At 36.2% G+C, this 22655-nt stretch overlaps 3 protein-coding genes across 3 annotated transcripts in view; all 3 read right to left on the reverse strand.

Moving 5' to 3' along the window:
• LOC308686676 (eukaryotic translation initiation factor 5A-1-like) overlaps positions 1-3553 on the reverse strand; it is a 4676-nt gene extending 1123 nt beyond the window's left edge. Inside the window, exons 1-5 of the mRNA XM_081395115.1 lie at positions 3305-3553; positions 2171-2360; positions 1929-2033; positions 1633-1764; positions 1-409 (exon numbers count right to left, since the gene is read on the reverse strand). The exon at positions 1-409 is cut by the window's left edge and continues 1123 nt beyond it. Coding sequence (XP_081251241.1) covers positions 347-409; positions 1633-1764; positions 1929-2033; positions 2171-2338 — 468 coding nt within the window. The 5' untranslated portion in view covers positions 2339-2360; positions 3305-3553 and the 3' untranslated portion in view covers positions 1-346. The remainder of the gene's footprint in view (positions 410-1632; positions 1765-1928; positions 2034-2170; positions 2361-3304) is intronic.
• Positions 3554-3667: 114 nt separating this feature from the next.
• LOC308686675 (solute carrier family 2, facilitated glucose transporter member 2-like) lies at positions 3668-13863 on the reverse strand. The gene is made up of 11 exons (XM_081395114.1): positions 13836-13863; positions 11766-11861; positions 11398-11597; positions 11098-11222; positions 9731-9846; positions 9233-9395; positions 7872-8059; positions 7640-7744; positions 5705-5806; positions 5380-5583; positions 3668-5276 (listed from the first exon to the last, which is right to left on the reverse strand). Exons 1-11 carry the CDS (start codon positions 13842-13844, stop codon positions 5073-5075), a joined length of 1512 nt encoding a protein of 503 aa, XP_081251240.1. The 5' UTR covers positions 13845-13863; the 3' UTR covers positions 3668-5072.
• Positions 13864-14352: 489 nt separating this feature from the next.
• On the reverse strand, positions 14353-21630 carry LOC308686674 (traf2 and NCK-interacting protein kinase-like). Its single transcript, XM_081395113.1, has 5 exons — positions 21537-21630; positions 21193-21342; positions 18149-18308; positions 16441-16580; positions 14353-16305 (listed from the first exon to the last, which is right to left on the reverse strand). Exons 1-5 carry the CDS (start codon positions 21546-21548, stop codon positions 16222-16224), a joined length of 546 nt encoding a protein of 181 aa, XP_081251239.1. The 5' UTR covers positions 21549-21630; the 3' UTR covers positions 14353-16221.
• Between the last annotated feature and the right edge of the window lie 1025 nt (positions 21631-22655).

Raw genomic sequence — 22655 nt, forward strand, 5'->3', positions numbered from 1 at the left:
TTTAAGGCCTGTCGGCATGAATAAAAAGGTTTCTGCAATAAGAAGAGCTTTAAAAAAAACTATTCCCATTTTTTTAATGAATGATAAAAGTGCATCTGTATAATGAAAAAGGAATGAATGAGGGGGAAATAATAAAGAACAAGCGTGCAGGAAACCCTTTGTGATATGAAATATCCTGATTAGACAACACCTCATGAGACAGGTCAAAAGGTCCAGCATCTTTACTGTTTAACAGAAACGATTCTAGGTGGTTTGCGAAGGCTGTGGCTTTGGTGACTTTTAGAACTAAAATGTAATATTTGTGGTACAGAGGCCCTCACTCAACCAGCCCGTCAGCTTCTGTTCATTATGAGCTCATGGGCTTGATGGCAATGGGACACTCATCCCCCATGGCAGCCAACACAGAGACCTAAAAGAGAGAAAGAAGACACAAAAATTAACTCTTTTTCAAAACGACATCGTAAAACACTAGGACTACTTTTAGAGTCATCATGAAATGGGAATTCACCCCATCCATTTTCTAAATTCATTTAACTCTAAATTCATTCATTTAAGTTTACATTTACTACATTAATTTGAGTGCAATGCCCACATCCCACATTTTTTTCTATTTTGAAAATCAGTAACACTTGGATGTACATCACAATGTGGAACAAAAGATTTATCGCAACTTTAATGTCAATACTTTGCTAATACTTGCCCAACTAAACTGAACTAAAACAATGCATTTAGAAAAACAACTGGTCACACTTTAGTTTAGGGTCCAATTATCACTATTACTTTTGCCTCAAACTCCCAATTACTGCTAATTAATAGTTAGTTAGGGAATTAAGCTTAGGTATTGGGTAGGATGTAGAATATGCTGATGCAGAATAAGGCATTAACATGTGCTTTATAATTACTAATAAACAGACAATATCCTAGTAACATGCATGCTAATAAGCAACAAGTTAATAGTGAGAATTGGACCCTAAACTGAAGTGTTACCAAAAAACTAATTTAGGTGTGTTTAACAGGGGTCCACCAATTAGGATTTGACCTTAAACAATGTGAAAATTGTATTAAGCAAAATACAAATTTATCCCTAATAAGCTAAAAGTTAAGATGTTCAGCTAATGTCTCCTTGTCCTTTATACATTAACATGCATTGTCAAATTAAATTGCATTATAAAGACATACTATAGTTATTCCACTCTGTGCAAGCCATATTAAACTACTGAATGTCTTTTGTTTATTTTTCAGGTTATTCTTGCATTAAATTAACAATAAAAAAAGCTGCCATTTTGATTGTTTCCACATGGTGTGGCAGCGGTCATATGGTACAAGTCAGAGTACTCTGAAAATTTGTTTGTAAAAAATAAATAAATTTGTAAGTTGTAATAAGTTCTACGAGGACATGAATGCTTTTTACAAGCCAGAAACTCATAATTATGGTAATTCTGACATGGCGTGTGGACCCATGATCAGCCACTAAGGACCAATCCAATGTCCACTAAGGGGTCCTTATGATCTAGACCCCTGATCTAAATTAAATTAATAAAACCTCTTCATCTAAAAAGTCTATTAAAAAAAGTGAACAGGCTCACAGTATACAAATTGATGTGAATTTGAAAGGATGTAATAGCTACAGACCAGAAATTCATCCCCAGATTCAAATTTGCTCTCTATTTCTTTGCCCAGATCCCCCTCAGGCAGCTTGAGGTCCTCACGCAGATCTCCATTATCCTTCAGCAGGGAAAGGTAACCATCGGTGATGCCAACCAGCTGTGCCACAGGAAAGGCAAAAAATACACAATTAAAAGAGACAGAATAGATCAAATGTTGACATTTTCTGTTTAGTGCAAATTCTTTAGCACAAATCATTACACTGAACATGGCTGATGAACACTGATAAATGTGGCCTAAGGTTGACTACGGTTTGAACTTACTTGATAGTCCAGTCTCTTGATATTAGGAACATCCATGTTGTGGGTAGAAGGACAGATATCTTCATTTTTCTTTCCAGTAAATATGTCTATTCCAACCATGTGCACCTGAAAAGGAAATTAAGCAAATGCATTTTAAACTTTTAATGATTACAATGTTACTGATTCAGTAATATGCAATGCATTATGCAATGTGATCGTTATTTTAAATTAAGCCCTCAACAGTGAGTTTATTAATTTGATACCTTGGCGTGTCCATGCTTGCCAGTCTTGGAAGTAGACATCTCCACAATCTTGCATGGACGTCCCTTTAGCACCACAAAGCCGTTCTTACGCAGAGCACTGCACTGCATGGGGAAGGTTAGAGAAGCCCCAGCATCTCCACTGGTGAAATCAGTATCAAGATCAGCCATGATGGGTTAATCGAAGAGAATTCTGTGCGCAGAAGAAAACGGAATAATTACCACATGCATGTAATTGTATTTACATAGGAGCACAGACGGTCTCAGATAGTAACACTGTGGTAATTTGATATATAAGTTACTACGCTTAAAAATCCAAGGTAGTACCACGGCACATGTGCAAAAATATTACCGTATGGTACTTTTAAAGAGATAGTTCACCCAATTTTTTTTTTTTAAATTGTCATAATTTTCATTTCTTCAGTGAAACCTAAAAGAAAATGTGAGAAATTGCAACAGAAACAAATGTCAATGATAACCAAAACTTATGTTCAACAGAGCAAAGTCACACACAGGAGCGACACGAGGCGAGGGTGAGGAAATGACGGAATGCTCATTTTAGGGTGAACTATCCCTATAGTATAAGCGTGGTGAAACATTCGCACATTTTGCTGAAATAACGATAGAATATCCATTTGTCGGTTAATGTGTAAATATTACAGACTTAACAGAGAGCGCGTTAAAGCTAAAACAACATTTACGCTGTTTGCGGTGCTAATAGACCGTAACTTGACTACGAACTCATTGCCAATGTTGTACATGTGAACAAATCTACCACAGACTACCACGGCCTGGACACCCACAAAAGGCGCGCAAAAGTTGAACCTCGCTAAATTCGCCTAATCTAATGCAGTCAGAGGCGCCGTTTGAATGTTTAAGCTGGATGAATGACTCGCTTTACAGCTAACTTACACGCAAAGTTAACCGGAACTACTAAGTTGACCGAATCATTTAAAGAACGCATATTAGCTTACAAACATATAAACCTTGCTTTTGCTCGGGAACAAACCCTTATCATGGAACATTGTTCAAAAACGAGTAAACAGAGATGTTCGCATGGGAATCAAGAACTTTTGCCAGGCCGTTATGCTGCTCTTTCTAGCTTTGACACACATGCAAAATAAAACAACTCCACACCCAGACGCTCGAGATCACACAATCGACCGCTTCAGGACACCGTCTTGAATCGCCAAATCCTCTTCCAGAGTAGTATCCACACGCTGTGTTGTATTAAGAGGATTCGCCTATAAATGTTGCGATGCTGTAGCAGAGAGCATTGAAAACGCCAGTCATTCCCTTCCAACAAAAGACGGAAAGATCTGCGCATGCGCGCAACTTTACGGCAACGAGATTCTCATGCACGAGGAGAAACTGCTACAGCTGCCTGCGCAGTGCTCAAATTTAAGCAGAAAAAATCAATTATGAAACAACAACAACAACAAAATCACGACATAGTACAACTTTAAAGGACACCGTACAAAAATATCACACCAATGTTTTGGCCATCAAATTTAATTGATAAAATAAGTTTAGTATATTTATCATTGTTTTCATTGCAAACACGTGGCAACTTGCTGTCATTTCTGAAACGTACCCTTGTCCTGAGAGCAAGTTAACCCTTCTTCTTGAACCAAACCCTTATTTCATAGTTATCATATGCCATTATTGTGTTTGCTCCTCCCATCAGCAATTACAAAATATGATGATTTCGGAGTTTATATATTGGAGCATACCAAATTTTTTGAAATATTGTGTGACGCTCAAGACTGAGTATAAACAGGAATAAATTGCATTTTAAAATAGCATATATTAAAACATAAAACAGTTATATATTTATTTTTTTCACAATTACTGTTTTTACTTTATTTTTGATCAAATAAATGCAGCCTTGGTGAGTAAATAAGAGACTTGCAAACCCTAAACTTTTTAACAATAGAGTAAACAAAACATTCACTGCAACTTTCCATGTACTTTGACACTCATCAAACTGCCATGAAGTATAACTTTAAATGGAAGAATGACTTTAGCAACAGATTAAAAGACACATGAAAAGGGTTTCAGCACCATTGTGTTTTCAAAGGCCTTCCTATGTATCATTTAATATAATACAATTTAAGGATTCGGCTTCTATTCTGCAAAACTATAAAGTAATTGTTATGTCCTAACAGTCTTGGGATTTTTAGAAATCTATAGCAAAGCAAATAATTAAGGTTGTTTTAAGTTGGAATGGTTTATCATATCATAGCTTTAAATTATGAGTAATTTTATAATGGCAAAAAATACACAAATGTAATACAACCATTGTAACTCTCGAACAAAATGTAAGAAATTCTTACATTTTGTCTTTGAATATATGTATACACTAAACAATTGTAGATGATGTTCCTTCATAGATTAATTTTAAATATATCATAACTGCCATATTAATTATGCAAGTTTCTATAACCTTCTTTCAGATGATTTATAGCTCATCACACAAATCTCAGGTGACATAAAAAATTCTCCCCTAAACCGAAAGGACAAATCACTTTAAATTCGCAACCATAAATATCACTACTGAAATACACTGAAAAAAATATTATTTTACAATGTGATGCCTTTAAAAATATTTTTTAACAGATATATAACTTTGGGAATATAAAAGTAATATACAATCATCTAAATTCAACATCAGCTACGCCAAGGCCAGTGTATATACTGCACCGTCTGTCAATATTATGCTGTTGTGTTTAGTTAATCTCTTTACTATAGCATCTAGACTAATTATTTCCTGTCAAAGGATGAGCTCTGCTTGAGGCTTAGTGGAATAAACAGCAGATCAGATTCAGTTATGTCATAACAGGTAAGTTCTGTGACTGCAGTAACAACGTTCATTCCACAGTTGCCATAAACCAAGGGTCCTCCTTCAGGCCTCTGTAGAGCCCTTGAGGTGCACCATCTCAGCCTCTTCTTGAGGTTTGGGAGGAGGGGCTCCACGTTTGCGGTGGAAAACTGCTGCTATCTCTTCACAAGTCTTCCCTTTTGTTTCAGGTACACGCAAGTAGATGAAAACGGTGAAACCGAACAGGAGTACTGCAAAAATGACGAAGACATAGCTCCCACAAAGACTCTAGGGACCAAAGCAAAGTACGATTTATTCTTATTTTGAAGACCTCGTGTAGTGATGGCATGTAAGAATACTGCACAATTGTAGAGATGCAGGAAACTCTTACCTCTAAATAAGGGAAAAACATGCCAACAATAAAATTGCATGTCCAGTTGCAACACCCAGCTAATGCGATGGCTGCCGGACGTGGTCCCTGACTGAAGATCTCTGCCACAATGAACCACGGGATTGGTCCAGGCCCGATCTCAAAGAAAGACACGAACATGAATATGGCCGTCATGCTGAGGTAGCTCATCCATGAGTAAACATCCTGAAAAGCAGAAGAGAGACAATTATTAAACAATGACAGACCACTCTGTCTAATGCCAATTTCAGGTACTCTATACCTCCTGAATTAGAGTTTCTTTCATATTTTAAAATGCCAATCATACCTGAAATGCCAGACCCACTGTCATGGCCACTGCACAGCAACACATTCCTCCCAACCCAACCAGAGTGAGAGTTCGTCTGCCCGTTCTGTCCACCAAGATCACCTGGAGAGCGCGCATACAGACACATAAATGAAGCAGACTGTTCAAGAATCGCAAGAATCATCTACGATTACCCGTATGCTTAAAGACTTCTCGAAGGTGCACTCAGAGCTTTCAATTCATTTTTAATTTATATATATTTTTGCCATATACTGACATCTAGTGGTTTTGAACTGTTGAACCAGCACAACCAGTTATTTTTAGGCTGTAGTGATATTTGGATATTTATCCATATGTATTATAATTGATTTTTATTATTAATTTATTCATTATTCCAAAAATTGTATCTACTGTTTAATAATAATCATTTTTATTACTACTGTCTACTATTATTATTATTATGTTTAATATTTATTATTATTTATTTATATTTTATTTTTCCTCTCTTTCTATAATGTTTCCACATTATCTTCATGAGGCAACCCTTTATTTTTATTAAGCTGTTTTTATCTGACTTCTATAGAAGCTTGTTTCCTCCACAAATTTATCTCACAATTCTGAATTTTTTCCTCACAATTGTGAATTTATTTCCCACAATTCTGACTTTTTTCCTCACAATTGCATATTTACATCTCACAATTTTAACTTTTTCTTACAATTGTGAATTTATATCTCACAATTTTGACTTTTTACTCACAATTGTGAATTTATTTCTTACAATTTGATTTTATAACTCACAATTATGAATTTATAACCCACAATTCAGACTTTTTTATTACTCGTAATTCTGATGCAATTGAATTTGTTTTTAATTGAAAGATATTAACTGAGTCAGTCTACGAAGCGGGTGCCATTTCCACTTTGCAATTTTCCAAATTTTCATTAAGAACAAAATTATTTTTGAAAAACTTACACCTTTAAAGATATGTTAATCCTCCAAAAAATTATATTTTCCCACCTCAGGCACAAAATCCTGAATAATATTATACTTTTTATTCAGGCATGGGAGTCGTTCTTGTACCACCCCGTCACGGACAATATGTATGCCATTAGAGTAGTAAAACAATAAATATATTTTTAAAAACTAATGTTTTCCTAATAGTAAAGTGTCCCTTTTTTGTAAACCATGAATTGAAAGTCTGTAATTTAATCCATTATTTTTTTAATTTGAGTTCTCGCAATTCTGATTTTTTTTTTTTTTTTGTAATTGTGAAAAATTGTGAGGAAAAGAGCTGAGCAGAATCTTGTGGCAGAATCTCATGTGAAATTACATATACAACATATTTTTCAAAATGACTATTCATTTCTTTAGAGCTAAAATCAGAAAATGGCTTTCTAAAAGCATTGTGCTTTCATGCACCAGATTAATCAAAACATGTTCTGAATGGATTATTTGATTTAGAGTAGCTATTGACTCATTGCTCAAAACTGTTTTCACTAGCAGGCTGCCCTTGAACTAGCATAGATAAACACTGCAAAGTGGTGATAAAATATGGCTTCTCTCCAGCTCCATGAGCCCGCAGGCCTCTGCAGATCCAGCAGTTATTATAACTTATTATATAATCCTTTCACAAGATTCAAAGTGCGGTGTGAAACATGAGCGTGATTGATAATGTCAGCAATTTTATTTTATAAATCTAATCTAAATTTGGTCAAATTATGATCATAGTGCTAATGAGTGTTGTTCTGCCTTTCAGTTCTAACAATCGCTAGCTGTTGTCTAAAGGAACACGCTCTCAACTAAGTTGGATTTATCTACAATATCAGTCTTGATTTACTGTCAAAAAGCATTAAAGGAAAGTAAGACCCAAGAGGCAACGGCACTCTGCCGTTTCTAAGAGACGAGAGCCTGTTCCTCAGCAGCCGGTGTTTGCCTTTAAATTAGTGTCTATTTACCGACACAAGGGTGAAAATGATGTTTACAACTCCCACTCCAATAGTGGCATACACAGGCTGACCAACCCCTGCAGTCTGGAAGATCGAAGTAGAGTAATAAAAGATCTAGAAAAAACACAAAAACAAGATCAAATATTACTGTTGTATAATAGTAATGTGGTCCATAAAACTTCAATTGAAATGGTTTTTTTTCCCCAATAAAATTGGAGTAGGGGAGTAAAATTGAGCGTACAGCGTTGATCCCAGAGAACTGCTGGGAGAAATGCATCATCAGGGCCACAAAGAGCTGCTGGCGGTACACAGAGGAACGGAGCAGACGCAGGATGGACATCTGCTCCTCTTTCATGGCCTCCTCCTTCTGCGCCTGCATCTCTGCTATGTCCTTTGAGGTGTCGTAATCTCCCTTCAGTCTTTTCAGACCTACCAGAAGGAAAAAGGTCAGGAAAAACTGAGCATCATTATTTTGTCTGATCTTTGGGGAAGTTCAGAATAAAGGCCTCTTGACACCAAAAACAATAAATATAACGACAACTAAGTTATTTTTTATGTTTTAAAAATCACTCAACTCTAAGAGAATAGAGGAGTCCATATCACAACAGAGTAACAATATTTTTGAATTCCCTTTTTTTTTTCACAATTTCTTTGAAGAATATTTGTCATTATAGTGTTCCTTCTGGCTATGAACGGGCCTTTAGAGAGAAGAGAATTAATTAATTGTAAAACATTCTAATTATTATGACAGTGTTTTAGTAGCATGTTAAAAAATAAAATAAAAAAACGAATTCATAATGTTACAAGAACAAAGTCATAGGGTTATGATGAGAATAAAGTTGCAATGTTGTAAATATAAAGACTTCATAAGCATTTTTATACTTAAAATACAAATTCGTATTACTTTTTGCATTGAAAAGCAATTATAAAGCATCACTGTTTTTATCATATATATTTTTTAAAAATATCATATAAACTCATACATTTTGTGTAATATGGCGTGAAAGTATTTTGAGGGGAAATTTATATAGGGGTATATATATATATATATATATATATATATATATATATATATATTCCTATAAGCAAACCTTTTAACATAAATAAATGTTCATCAATGCAGAGAATGGATTTGGAGAATTTAGATACTAGCATGATTAGCATGTGTTAATATTTACTAACAAAGAAATACTTTTTGCAAATCGGCACAGAGTTTTCATTAGTATCTGGCAGTGGTTATGAACAGTAGGAAATTGAATTTATTAAGGAGAAATAACCAGACAGACATTCAGGAAATTGCCTGTTTTGTGCTATCTTTAGCAACCAGTGGACAACTCAACTTCACTGTGATGCTACTTTATTAATTCTCATAATATTGCGACTTCAATATCACAAAACTTTATTCTCAAAAAATTGCTACTCTAATGTTGACTTTATTCTTTAAACTTAATGACTAAAGTTAAGGCCTATTATGAGATCATCCTCAAAATGTTTCTATTTTTACCACTGCACAAAAACGATCTCTCTACTCTATAAATACAAATGACATGTTTAAGCATACATTGTCTAAGAGTTAAGGAGTGAGAAGACTTTGGCACATACTCTTGCATGTTTCTTCCACTTTGCCCAGTTTGATGTAGAGGTATGGAGGACTCTCTGGGCACAGAAGCAACAGCAGACTCTGCAGGATGGCAGGAGCTCCAGAAAGACCCAGCAACACGTGCCACATGTCATCATTTCCCAGCAGGAACTCCAGACCAATGACCTGTGGATAACAAGGACACCTGCACACATCTTACAGCTTCTAATAAGAGCCGACAAAGATTAAACTTCATTTTTTAAAAGTGATGAAGACTATATAATGTACAAACTATAACTATACAAACGCAGATAATGTGACCTTAGACTACATAAGCGTTTGACTTAAAATACAAATTCGTATTACTTTTTGCTTTGAAAAGCTATTACAAAGCATCCCTATTTTTTATCACAATTGTTTTAGGTGATTGTTAAACTGATTTGCCATGGAAGGTCATGTATGGCCACCAGTTCCCGCTATGAACCTTTGAATCTTTATGTATTTGTGGATTTGACACTCACTTGACTAAGAAGGATGCCAATTACAATGGCCAGTTGGTGGAGCGCTCCCATAGCCCCTCTGTACTTCACTGGAGAAATCTCTCCAATGTACAAGGGCACCAGGCCAGATGACAGACCTATAACACATATGTCAATCAAAACATTTTGCATAAACATACAAAACATATACAGTGCAATGTAATAAAACAAATACATTTAAGTAAATATCTGTAATGAATGAATGCCTAGAGTGTGTACACCAGTCAGAACATCTTAGCACGTGAAGTCATTTAATCTATCTCTGTTGATATCTGATATAATCTGATATATATATATAGTGCTAGTTCCTTTGTAGGCAGTGACAATGATGCATCTGAATATGCCTACCTCCATACTGTATCGTAGGCAAAAAACTATATGTGAGTCGAGTATTCAAAGTATTCATAAAACAGTAGGCGAAAAGTACCTGGATGACCTACTACTTCTAGCAAGATTCTGAAGTGCACATTTGATGGACACTTTACTATCCCATGAGGCCACGGAAAATAATTCATACTATATAAAATGTATAATGTCTTTTTAACGGTTGCAAAGTACGTTTCAAACCAAATGTAGTACCTATAGTATGTGATTTCAGACGAAGCAATGATTGAATCATGCATCATTCACACTGATTTGTTGAATGAAGCAAGTGCTGCCTGTATGAGTCATTGTATCATTCACTCAACTGAATCATTCAAAAACACTGATTCATTAAGGAAACACTGCTACTGTTTTGTACACAAAGGTTTATATTTCGACTTAATTTGGAATTACTTTCGTTGATGTGAAGATTGGATCATTTTACTGATTTGAATTTTGAATCATTTTCATTTGAGTTAAATTAAAATGTTAGATATTTTCAAAAGCCAAATTTCCTTTTTTTGTTAATTATTAATTAATTATTTGTTGATCGTAATGTGAATTAGGAAAACCCCATTGGCCTAATGCAGTCAAATATGAATAATGAGAAACAGAAAATCAACAAAATAACTGGAAATATTGTATTTAAAATGTAAGTTACAGTAATAAATTCTTGTTTATTGAACTGCTATAAAGCAATGTCCCACTCATTGATTTTCTAAACAGCTTGCTGTACAGCTCTGCCCGTATGATATTGCTTTTGAATTATTATAAGACCAAGGCTGTTATTATTAAAAGACCTGTTTCCTTTTTATCTTACGTGTTCTTGTTTCTTCTTATTTGGTTTTAACACATTTTAAATAAAATTTCACTCCATTTTTTTACTATTTATTGTTATTTTTATTTCTTATGCATCAGTTATGATTAGCTACTTTCAAACTAGACTTTCTCTCAAGATTTTCTGAATAGGCAATACTCTGTCTTACCACAGTACAGTCCCATGATAGCGCGTCCTGCTATCACCATGAGGTAAGGTGTGCCCATCTTAGCCAGGCTCATAAGCAGCCCAGCAGTTATGGCAAGGACATTTATTGCCAGCATGCCTTTGATCCTGTAAATCAATATTATACAGAGAGGAACACAAATGAGTCATTCTACTGTATCTGAACATATCTTAATTCTTCAAGATAAAGAAAGCTGAAGCTATTTCTTGCAATTCACGCCATTGAGCGCTTTCCTTTTTATGTTATCGCAAATAATAATTCCCAAGTTCACAGATACTCCACCTTCCACGGAAGTCGCTAACAAAGCTCACAAGAAAGGAGGACACCATGCCTCCAATGGAGAAGATGGCCACAGACAAGGACCAGTACATGACCACAGAAGGATCAGAAGCTTCTTCATGTTCTGTGGTGTTTCCTCCTTCTCTACGGGCCAGTTCTTCATTATAGACACCAAGAGATCTTGCATAGTGCCTCTCAATGACCTACAACACAAATGGCACACTGCCATGACAAATCCTATCCTAATAATGATACAGAACAAAAGTCCTTTCTCTTGAAGATATAATCTTAAGAAGATAAATCCATATCATTCTGGCTCAGAATGCAGCTGGGAGTGACAAGGTTGTAATGATGGTGTGATGACTACTGACCTTCTGTGGGGCATTGATGACTCCCAGGCTGTATCCCATCTGAAGAGATCCAAGTGTGGCTGTGAACACTGCCAGAGCGAGTGTGCCTGTTAACTGCTGCGAGACAGGAAAACAGGACAACCGTTAACACACACATACAAACATAAACGTTCAACGTACTGTATTGATTTCTTCTTTATTAAAGGGAAATTAGGGCACACTTTACAATAAGGTTTCAATTGTTACTAGTTAACAATAACCAATGTGAACAATACTTCAGCATTTAATCTAAACTAATGTTAATCGCAACATTTACTAATACAGATCAAATGTTTTATTTGTTAACATTAGTTAATGCACAGTGAACTATCATGATTAATGGTTAATACATGCTGTATCATCATTGTAATGTTCAGCGTTCTGTTATTCAAGAAGTCACGCGTGAACATCATTAGTTCATTTTAGGTAGGCCTAATGCATTAACTAATATCAACAAATGAGATATTGTTACTTATTGTTAAAGAAATTAGTGAAACAAACAAAATGATCTGCAAAAAATGACAATTCTCAATTACATATTTTACTCTTAATCGAATGTAGCCCCGCCCCTTTTCAGCGCGGCGCTTGTTGTCTTTTGTCTTCCGGTTTGTATTTCCACAGCGATCTTACGTATTTATGAATGAACTGCCTGTTTAAAAATCTTCCCGGTCTACTGACATCTGCTTTAAACATTACAATGCTCGTGATAACCTTCGTCAACTCTACAATACGTAAATCCATTTCACCAGCTAATTACTCTTCGACAACGATGCCATAGAAATATAGCCTACAGAGCTACCGCAAAACCGGAAGTTCAAAGACAATATTCTAAAGATGGCTGCACGCTTGTTTCTCTGGCACATAGGTCTTGAACTGAATGAAAGAAAATGTTTGTGAAATGAAATATAATGCATCCATTTTAATAAAATTGCGCTCTTAATGAACAACTACGTTAATGTTTTTATTTATACCAATAATAAAATGTGGAGGTAACACTTGACAGTAAGGTTTCATTAGTTAACATTAGCCACTTTAGTTAATGTGAACTAAGAATGAACAATACGTCTACAGCATTCATTAATCTTAATGAGAATTTCAACATTTACTAATGCATTGGTAAAATCAAGATGTAATGCTCTGTGAACTAACAAGAACAAACTGTATTATATATTAACTAACATTAACAAAGATTCATAAATACTGTAACAAATGTATTACTCATGGTTAGTTCATGTTAGTTAATACATTAACTAATGTTAACTAATGAGACCTTTTGTGAATTGTGTAAGTATTCATCTGTGTTTGAACAAACATTTGATTTTAGTTCAATAAACATGACTAGATAAAGTTGGATTAACACATTTTACTCAAGATAATTGAGGTGATGCAACTAAAAATATGCGTTTAAAATATCTGATATGTTTTTGTGCAGTGAGTAATACTTGAGTAAACAGAATTAAAGCTCTTGATAGACTGAAAATCTCTGGTAATACTAATTTAAAAGTGTGTTTTGTTCATATTACATTGCTACAATTATCCACTATAGTATAAATAATGCACAATCACAAAGAACAAATGTGTGTATAGAGCAGGTACACGGAGTTCATTCACATTACCAAGTACTTATGTAAATAAACGGTCATATAAATAGAATGACCAGGTCCTTGTATATCATCTAAAAACTGTTGCATTTCTTAAAGTACAAAAATTCGTACTCGGCAGTTAGTACTGAACCAGAATCCATATTCTGGTCATTTTTGTGATTCATTTGTCCATTTTTAACTAAATGGTTATTTATTTAGTCAAATCACAGTAACAACGAAAACCCAGAAACATCTCAATCACAGCATGAATAACATCTGCATTCATGATTCTGCATGTCATGACTATCGTGTCTGCTGTCTCATTCATACAAGAGTAAATTCAAAACAGTCCACAAAAAAATGCATTTACATTAAATATGCATCTACTGTACAGCATGATCAACCTATCAATCATAGACTGCATTTTCATTATCCATTTGAATTTATGACGACAGATGAAAACATTTACCTTCTCCATTTTGCATGAAGTGTCAGCAAAAGACGCTCTTGGTCGTTATTAGTGGCTCCAAGGTTCTCGGCTGCTTTCCCAATACTCAGTAAATGATCAATCCTGTCACTGCAGGATCATGCTGCACACGGGTGCTGTGCTGGAGACCTTCTGCCCTTAACCATCCGCTAATGATGTCCATGTCTCACCGCGGTTTATATGGTGCTTTAGGAAAATCATTTCCCCACTGAATAACAGAATATTATTTCACTCTTGTGGTGAAAATGAAAATGTAAATTTCGTAGAATGACAGGTGTCAGCATTGCATTGCAAGATTGGTGTTTTTGTGTGTGTTTTTTTTTTTTTTGCATAGCATATAAAAATGGCTGGAAAAGACGTATGTGCTTGAGCAAGAAGAGTTAATGTATTACACCTATCAGAGCAAAGTTCTCAGTGCTCAGTGATACTGGCGCTTTCATGAGCTCAGTAAAAAACAGCCAAAGATTCAGCAGAGGGAGGGACACAGACACGAGCCAAAAAAGGTACTTATTTGTTTTATTTTTTTCTTATCATAAAATAAAAAAAACAAACCAAAACGAGCTTCTATCACCGTAAAAGAACTGAAAATCTTGTTTACAGCTTCTGAAAGAACGACGATCATTAAAAATGTATTAAGACAGAAACATTAACCATTCTTGAGTGTCAAATAAAGTAGTTAATTAAAAGAGCTCAGTGAGGTTCTTTCCTAGCACTGGCTGAACACAGTGTTTCACACAGCATACATACATCAGCAGGACATTATTGCTAAAAACCTCTCATTCCCTCACCATTAAAATATCTTCTTTTGCTATGTAAGAGATGTGAAAGAAATATAAATATCTATATAGTGTGCAAACATCAAGTGACTTTGAGAACATCTAAAGCGTTGAAATGAAGACAAAGGCAAACATACAAATCAAAACCCTCAAAAAAGGTAATAAACTGAAAAAAGATCTAATTAACAATACAAAAACAATACATCTGTTGACCCTACTGTAACAAATATTGTACCAGGAAGTAATGATCAACATCTGTGATATTTTAGTCCAAGAGACTGTTTTTAAGTTGTGGATTTTGAGTACCACATAAATGTCAGATAGAGACACTTCTCCCTTTTTGGAATGTTTTGAGCCCCAAGTTTTTTTTAACCGATTAAGCATTGTTGCAAAATAAAAGCTATCTCTTAATACATCAATGCTAATAAGTCTTTTGAAATGTTGAAAAAAAAAAAAGACTCGCAGCCTAAAATGTTGGATGAAACGTAAAAGTTATGGCGTAAGAATATTAAAATGCAAAAATCAATAAATCAATGTGCCTTTAATGGTTGATTTCACACAGGTTAACTTGTGCTAGGCACTAGAAAGAAATCTAAATAAGTCATCATCAATTCTCAATAGTCACTGAAATACAGGTGCTTTCATCCTTTTTCTTTTTTTTTTCCTTTTAAATTTAGTTGATCTCAGATATCATGTTGCTCTGACATACACATCGCACAACATCTGATCCAGTGTCTACACAAACATGCAACCAGTGAGGGGGATTGTTTTCTTCCACGTGTGACTATTTCGTGCTCCTGTTTCGTCATGTTTAAAACATTCCAAAAAGAAGTTAAAGAAAGAATTCAAAATATGGTTTGCAACTTAAAGATTCGCTCATCCGTTCAGCTCTGTCTTTCCAACCTCAAAGCTATAAAACAAACTTTGATATAGTACTTTGATACAGTATAGTACTTATTGGTACAGTACTTTTGATAAATGTACAGTATATGGATCTTGTTGACAATATACAAATGAGCACCAGTGTTATTCGTTTCTTTTGAGCATGTCGTTCTCTTCTGAGAAATTGGACAAAAACGGGCATCACAGATACTTGTGAAACTGGCAGAACTGTTTGCCAATATAAAAGTGTAACATCGAGAGACTAAAGCTTGGTCTTAGCCTGAGTGCTTGCTAATGTTATCCCCACATTTGTTATCTTTTAAATACTGTCCAATTCTTTACAATCATGCAACTGACTAAAATTCATTGGAAACTGAACAAAAGTCAATCAAAACCAATAGGAAACAGGAACGTAAAGGGGAGGATCCTAATAACAGGCTTTACCAGAGGCCACAAAATAAGGTCTAAAACCGAGTTCAAGTTAATCAGCGCCCTCTTCTGGGAACTGCGTGCCACTGCAGGTGACGTCAGATACTGCACCTCCATGAGCCGTGTGCAGAGAGTCAGTGCTCTCCCTACGGGACTGTCTCCAGGCTCACTCCTCTGAGTCTCTAATATTTTTTTTTAAATGTTTTTCAGACCAAAGTGTCAATGTACCGTGTGCTCACAGACAGGAAAAAGGCTCCACAGTGTTGGGGTCTGCAGAAGCTTCACCAGTTCATCAAAGTGTTCCTGTTCAGCGTCATGAAGAACACTTGACTGCTACCGCCTGATCGGACCGAGGCGAAGAACACCTGCAGAACAAAATGAGAACTGTTAGCTTGTCCATAACGGTCTAAGCTCTTTTAGATAAACAATAGCATTTACATTTGGAGATGATCTAAAACAACAATACTAGTCTACATTATGAGGGCGCTTAAGAGACTAACCTTGTCGTTCCTCTCACAGAGGAATTTGAGTCTCTGAGCTCTCTTGTGCATGAACACACCATCCAGGTGGCCCGTTTCAACAGAGCGGATCTCAATGGCTTTCTCTCCCCAGCCCATGATCTGGTTGGAGTGGATATAAGCTGCAAAACAGAACATCTAATTGAGTTCTGATGGAAAGACAATATTTATACCAAAAACAATATACCATAGTTCTAAAAAATGTGAATAAGTATTATTTTACTTTTTTAAAAAAGATTTAGTATAATCAGCTACTAAAAACAGTGTTGCCGATTATTATTGTGATATTTTGTTCAATTCTTGGGGACAGATATATCAAAGGGATAGATCATTTATGCAGAATGTCCAAGCAGCTCTTTTCCATATAATGACAGTGAATGGGGACCATGGCTTCAAGTGAGACTTTTACTGAAATAATGACTTAAACCTCATATGGAGGAAGAAGAAGAAGAACTGAGATTAAGCAAAAAAGCTGCATTGAGGTCTTGTGTGTGTGTATATATATATATATATATATATATATATATATATATATATATATATATATATATATATATATATATATATATATATATATATATATATATATATATATATTTTAAAATGATGTCTTCTTGGTTCCCATCGACCTTCATTGTATTAAACAAACATTCTGCTAAATATTTTCGTACAGCTCCCTATATAAAGTTGGATAAACAAGAATAATCAAACTTTATTCATCAACCTACCATATAAAACAATATATACAGTATAACTAATCTCAATTTATTAATCAATAACATCATTGCAGAATGTAAACTATATTGTTAGCAAGCTCTAATGCAACTATAAGGCATGAGGATATTAAGATTTTATAAACATTAACATTATGATTTTCTGCAAAGCTGTTTTGAAACAATGCGTATTGTGAAAAGCACTAATGGACTTGCAGCATGAGTGAGTAAGGGGTGAGTAAATGATGAAACTATCCTTATAAAATACACTCCTTACAAACGGCAAAAACAGATCTCTGAATGCCATGCCATCTTTTCATACACAGTCTATTTTTCCACCTCCCCACAGACGATTAACACGCATTGCACAGGAATCACCCTAAAGATGAATAATTCTGTCCGTGAACACTACTAATAATCATAACAGCCTGCCAAACCACGAGAAGCTCTGCCTAAACACTCCTCCATTGAGATTATTATAAATGACAAAGCGTGCCAAAAGCCCTAAATCTTACAGATAATGTGTTACACAAACCAGCTCACACACACAAATAACCATGTTCATACTTCTCAAAACATGAGAGAAGTTGATGCATAGTTCGAATGTTTATGAACTCTGGGTGAACTACTTTTATCTCCTCCCACAAGGCAGAGGATTGTGTGGCGGCCCTTTGTAGTTTTCACGCACTTCTGTTGACTGCGCATCCCTCAAGCTCTGCCGATGAGCTGGCAGAACAAGCTAACACAAACAGACACTGCGGAAGAGGCCAATCGGATATCAGTGCCACTGTGAACGTGGAATCAGGGTGATATCAGTCGGCACAGCAAAATATGCTAGGCTCTTTTTAAGTATTCTCGGAAGATAAATATTTGATAAATTGAATGGGAGTCATTCTCTGGTCACTATGGCTTGTTTTGTTGTTGTACAGCTGGGATGGGCTACTATTGTATGTTTCTATTGAAACAAACAGACTCACCAACAGAGGTGGGCATCTCTCCCCACTGCAAGACCACGTCCTTGGTGATTCTGCCGTAAGTGTTGACATAAACGCCCTCATCTTCATAACACAGCAGCATTTCCATGCCATCAGTCTTAGGAAGCACCACGATGGCATGAGGGGTCACACTGCTCTGAATCTAAGAGAGGGAGAGATAGAGAGAAGAAAGGGTTATTTACAGATCATGCTGCAGTGCTTAAAGAGACCATTAGAGGGCCACATATTCAATTTACATGTATTCATTGCATAAAGTTCAGTATTCAGCCACGGCTCATCTGTATGGGCAGGTGGGGCACCAAAATATTCATCCACTAGAAAGAGCTCTATATAAAATAAAATCGTAACAAATATTTTTCAGATTTTTCAGACTATTTTAAGTGTTTTAAGTGAGCAGAATATATTAACATTTAGCACATGACGGCAGGAAGGTATCATTATACTAAAGCCCAATTTATACTTCTGCGTCGAACTCACGCCGTAGCTACGTCGTAGGCTGTGTGTAGCACGCGTACCCTGACGTGCACCTCTCCAAAAATGTAACAACGTGTCAATTCTACGCAGACCGCAAGCAGGGGCGCAACTAGTCTCAGCCTCAGACGTCACGCCCACGGAACGTTGGCTAAATGTCTGATGCATATGGCACACTTTTCTGGAAACACTTCAGGAGTTTCAAAGTCGCGACCTGATTGGTTGAATTCTACAGGATGTCCGCAAGACGTGTGTGTCGCGTTCTTTAACGGTCCGTCTGGAAACAAATGCCGTGATGCCAAAACCCCTCGTGGAAGAAGAAAGCCGTTGTGTTTACAACTGAGACAAATGAGCGCTTACCAGGATCAACTAAACGCTGGATTTTCAAAAGTATGTGAAGTTTGCGGCTCCATTGTTGCAGTGAACTTGCACAACGTTCTTGAATGAATAATTTATTAAATGCACGCCGGTCTGTTATTGTAGGGACATCGACATTATATTGGCACGCCCCTAAACATGACGCGGAACAAAACGAACTGTGATTGGTTGCGTTATATGTCAGTCAAACGTCCTCTTGGCCAAGAAAAGCTGCGATAGAGTCCAGACCTTCAACCGCCTTCCCGAGAATGCTTTGCGGGCGCGTCAAAGTCGCTTGACGTCACCCATAGGAATATAGTGGAGTGTGGCGTGACAGAAGTGTCGCACGGACAAGTGGATCCGCACCGTTAAGGCTGATTTATACTTCTGTGTCGGACCTATGATGTAGGCTACTTGTTGGTTTTCTGCATCTTTGTCCGCGTGGACATGTAATTATTACACATACAGAGGAAGCATGTAAAGGCTGATTTATACTTTTGCGTCAAGACCTACGGCATAGCCTCCGTGTCGGTTTTCATTTATACTTCTGCGTCGTTTTCCGCGTTGACATGCAATTACACATGCAGAGGGAGCATGTGAAACCCGAGGGAGGGGATCTAGAAGACCAATCACAGCACTTGCAGTCCGCGTAACGCGCTTTTACATTTTTGGAGAAGTGCACGTCAGGCTACACCATAGGCTACGAAATAGTTACGGCGTAGGTTTGAGAAAAGTATAAATCAACCTTTATGAAGCAGTGACAGAAACGTAGGAGGCTGGTATGCCTAGCTTTATTCCGTGCTTTACATAAACCACGCAAAATCCAATCAGAGCAGTCAGACATGAAATGCGATTTGAATAGGATTTCAAACCATATGAATGTAGCTGGAAACGAAATTGAATTTTAAGATTTTCTTTTTTGTTGTTTTTTGCTGTTCTAAATCTGATCGGATTTCAATCGGATTTGGACTGACAGTTTGAATGATGCTTAATTGAGAGCCATTGGACAAGATTTCAGACTGCCGTGCTTATTTTCACTTTATCTTACGGAAACCTCGCTCCAGAACAGGATGATATCAGTTCGCTTCAGCTATGTGTATATTTGCCTGCAGGTCTGTAACTAGTTGGCATGTCTGTTCTTCCTTATCAAGGTATACGAGTAGTAGCGTATCAAATGAAAAAATGTTTACTTCTATTCGTGTGTCGTGTGTACTTCGAGCGTGTCAATCAACATCCAAGCACCAACCTCAGGCAGAATTACGCAAGGACACTAGACCTCTGCCAAAAGTGTGTCTGCATGTGTTCAATGATTATCTTACAATATAAAAGCTTAAAAACAGTTTATATTAAACTAGCACTAAGATCCAGAAATTTCCCTACCTAAATTTACAATCAGGAGCTGCTACTGATAGTATTTAATAAAAGAGCACATTAAATTGCACTTATAATTGCATTTTGGCAGCTGCTTTTTAACATGGGTGTATATTTAAGCAGAGAATATTTCAGCTGAAAACATCTATTCACATTTACAAGCATTATTCTACTACTATAGGTTTAGATAGCAAATTCTATCTATCTATCTATCTATCTATATATCTATCTATCTATCTATCTATCTATCTATCTATCTATCTATCTATCTATCTATCTATCTATCTATCTATCTATCTATCTATCTATCTATCTATCTATCTATCTATCTATCTATCTATCTATCTATCTATCTATCTATCTATCTATCTATCTATCTATCTATCTATCTATCTATCTATCTATCCATCCATTATTTGATACATTTCTACAGAACGTGAGTAAATCAATAGCTTCTGTCTTCCTCAAAGCTCCTGAAACCTTTCTTACATTTTTCACACTTTCAAGTGCCGAACACAAGGGAACATAACATGTGGAGGCACGTTATTTCACCAAGATTAGACTACAACACCCAAGAGCAACAGTGCCAAGGGAACCTCTGAACCAATCAAGAGGGTGTTGCCCATGACTGGCTCCCCTACCCAGAGGCACAACATAATTGTGTTTTTACAGAAGCCAAACCACAGCCTAGTATCACTGAGACTTAATCCACAGGTCTAAACAGCTGCATTCATGTTTAATTTGTGGTTATAAATTATGTGCAAAAAAAAAAAAAGTGCAAAAATTAATTATTAAAAAAATATTTACATTACAAAACCATAGCTTACATGTGATGGTATGTAGATGTCATAGGGGTTTCCAGAATCCACATCTATGACGTGAAAGCCCACACTAGACCCATAGATGACCTTTAACCTCTGACCCTCTTCTACAGTCAGGTCCACAAGCTGAGGCCTGTGCTGCAGTTCTGTGAACGACTGCCAGAGAGAAAGAGATACAGATAAAGAGATGGATGCTGAGTCTGGGGAACTGGTTAAACAGGCAGTTAATGCATGTAAACCTTTAAGCCATTTTCTTTCATTTACAAATTATTCTATCACGTTGGTTAAATAAAAAAGTAAGCATAAAAGACAAACTGGAAAGAGAGAGAAATATTGTTGCAGCATCATACCTTGAAAGCCATGAATTTATGGTATGGCTTGGGGGCCCATGCGTAAATCTCTACCGAGTTCTTCAGTGCGATTACCAGGAATTTGATTCTCTCGTATTTCACTGAAAACAAAGTAAATCATGCTTTCAGTTCCCAGCAGCTCCCAGTGGCAGTCTGTCACATTCATACAAGAAAGCAGATTGTCCCCCTCTGCCACTCTCCATGTTGTTAGAGGTGTGTCGATTAGCATCAGAGATCTCGATCAGCCTACTCTACAGTCTCAGACTTGACTTAGCCTCTGCTTTAACAGGGAAGCTTTCATCTTTACAATTAATCACTCAATAAATCAATCAATCTATAAAGCACAATAAAACAACAGTGGTTGACAAATGTGCTGAACAATATCATTTAAAGGGGTGGTATAATGCCCTTTTCACAAGATAAATCTCTGATGTCCCCAGAGTGTCTATGTGAGGTTTTAGCTCAAAATACCCCATAGATATTTTTATATAGCATGTTAAAAGTTGTCACTTTTTGAGGGTGAGCAAAAACGCACTGTTTTTGTGCCTGTCCCTTTAAATGCAAATGAGCTGCTGCTCCCATCACAGAGGCCGGAGCTTCAACAGCTTGTGTCTTTTTACCTCACACATGCGAACTGAAAATTTAAAAAATGTTTAGCCTTTTATGTTCAAACCGAAGTCAGAAAGATGGAGAGATTCAAGAAGAAGTGACAACATGTAGACAACATTTCTGAATGGTTAGTTGATGAATTTATGTAGCTTATGTGTAGTTATCTTCTAGTCATTGATTAGCATATTCTGTCTTGATAATCTATAAATCGCATTCCGGGGGCAGGGTTTATGTAAATGTTAGGGTTGGTGATGTCACTAACCCGGGAGGAATGTCATGTAGTCCCTACCAGCCGTTTGTTGTAGTCCTTAAAAAGCAATTTCTTTAAAAGTAAATATCTCCCTTTGAATTGAACTTTGAGCGTTGTAACTTTGCATTTGTTGTTTATGTTCAGACAGCAACATTACACACTAACTAAAATTAGAAAAGTTAAATCATAACTAGATGTACCGCATGGCGGTACAAAATATGACCGCCGCTCAGGCCTGCACTGGCTTTCCACAAAAATAA

The sequence above is a fragment of the Scardinius erythrophthalmus genome, assembly GCF_964197995.2.
Source record: "Scardinius erythrophthalmus genome assembly, contig: HAP1_SCAFFOLD_641, whole genome shotgun sequence".
In the NCBI taxonomy this organism is placed as follows: Eukaryota; Metazoa; Chordata; class Actinopteri; order Cypriniformes; family Leuciscidae; genus Scardinius; species Scardinius erythrophthalmus.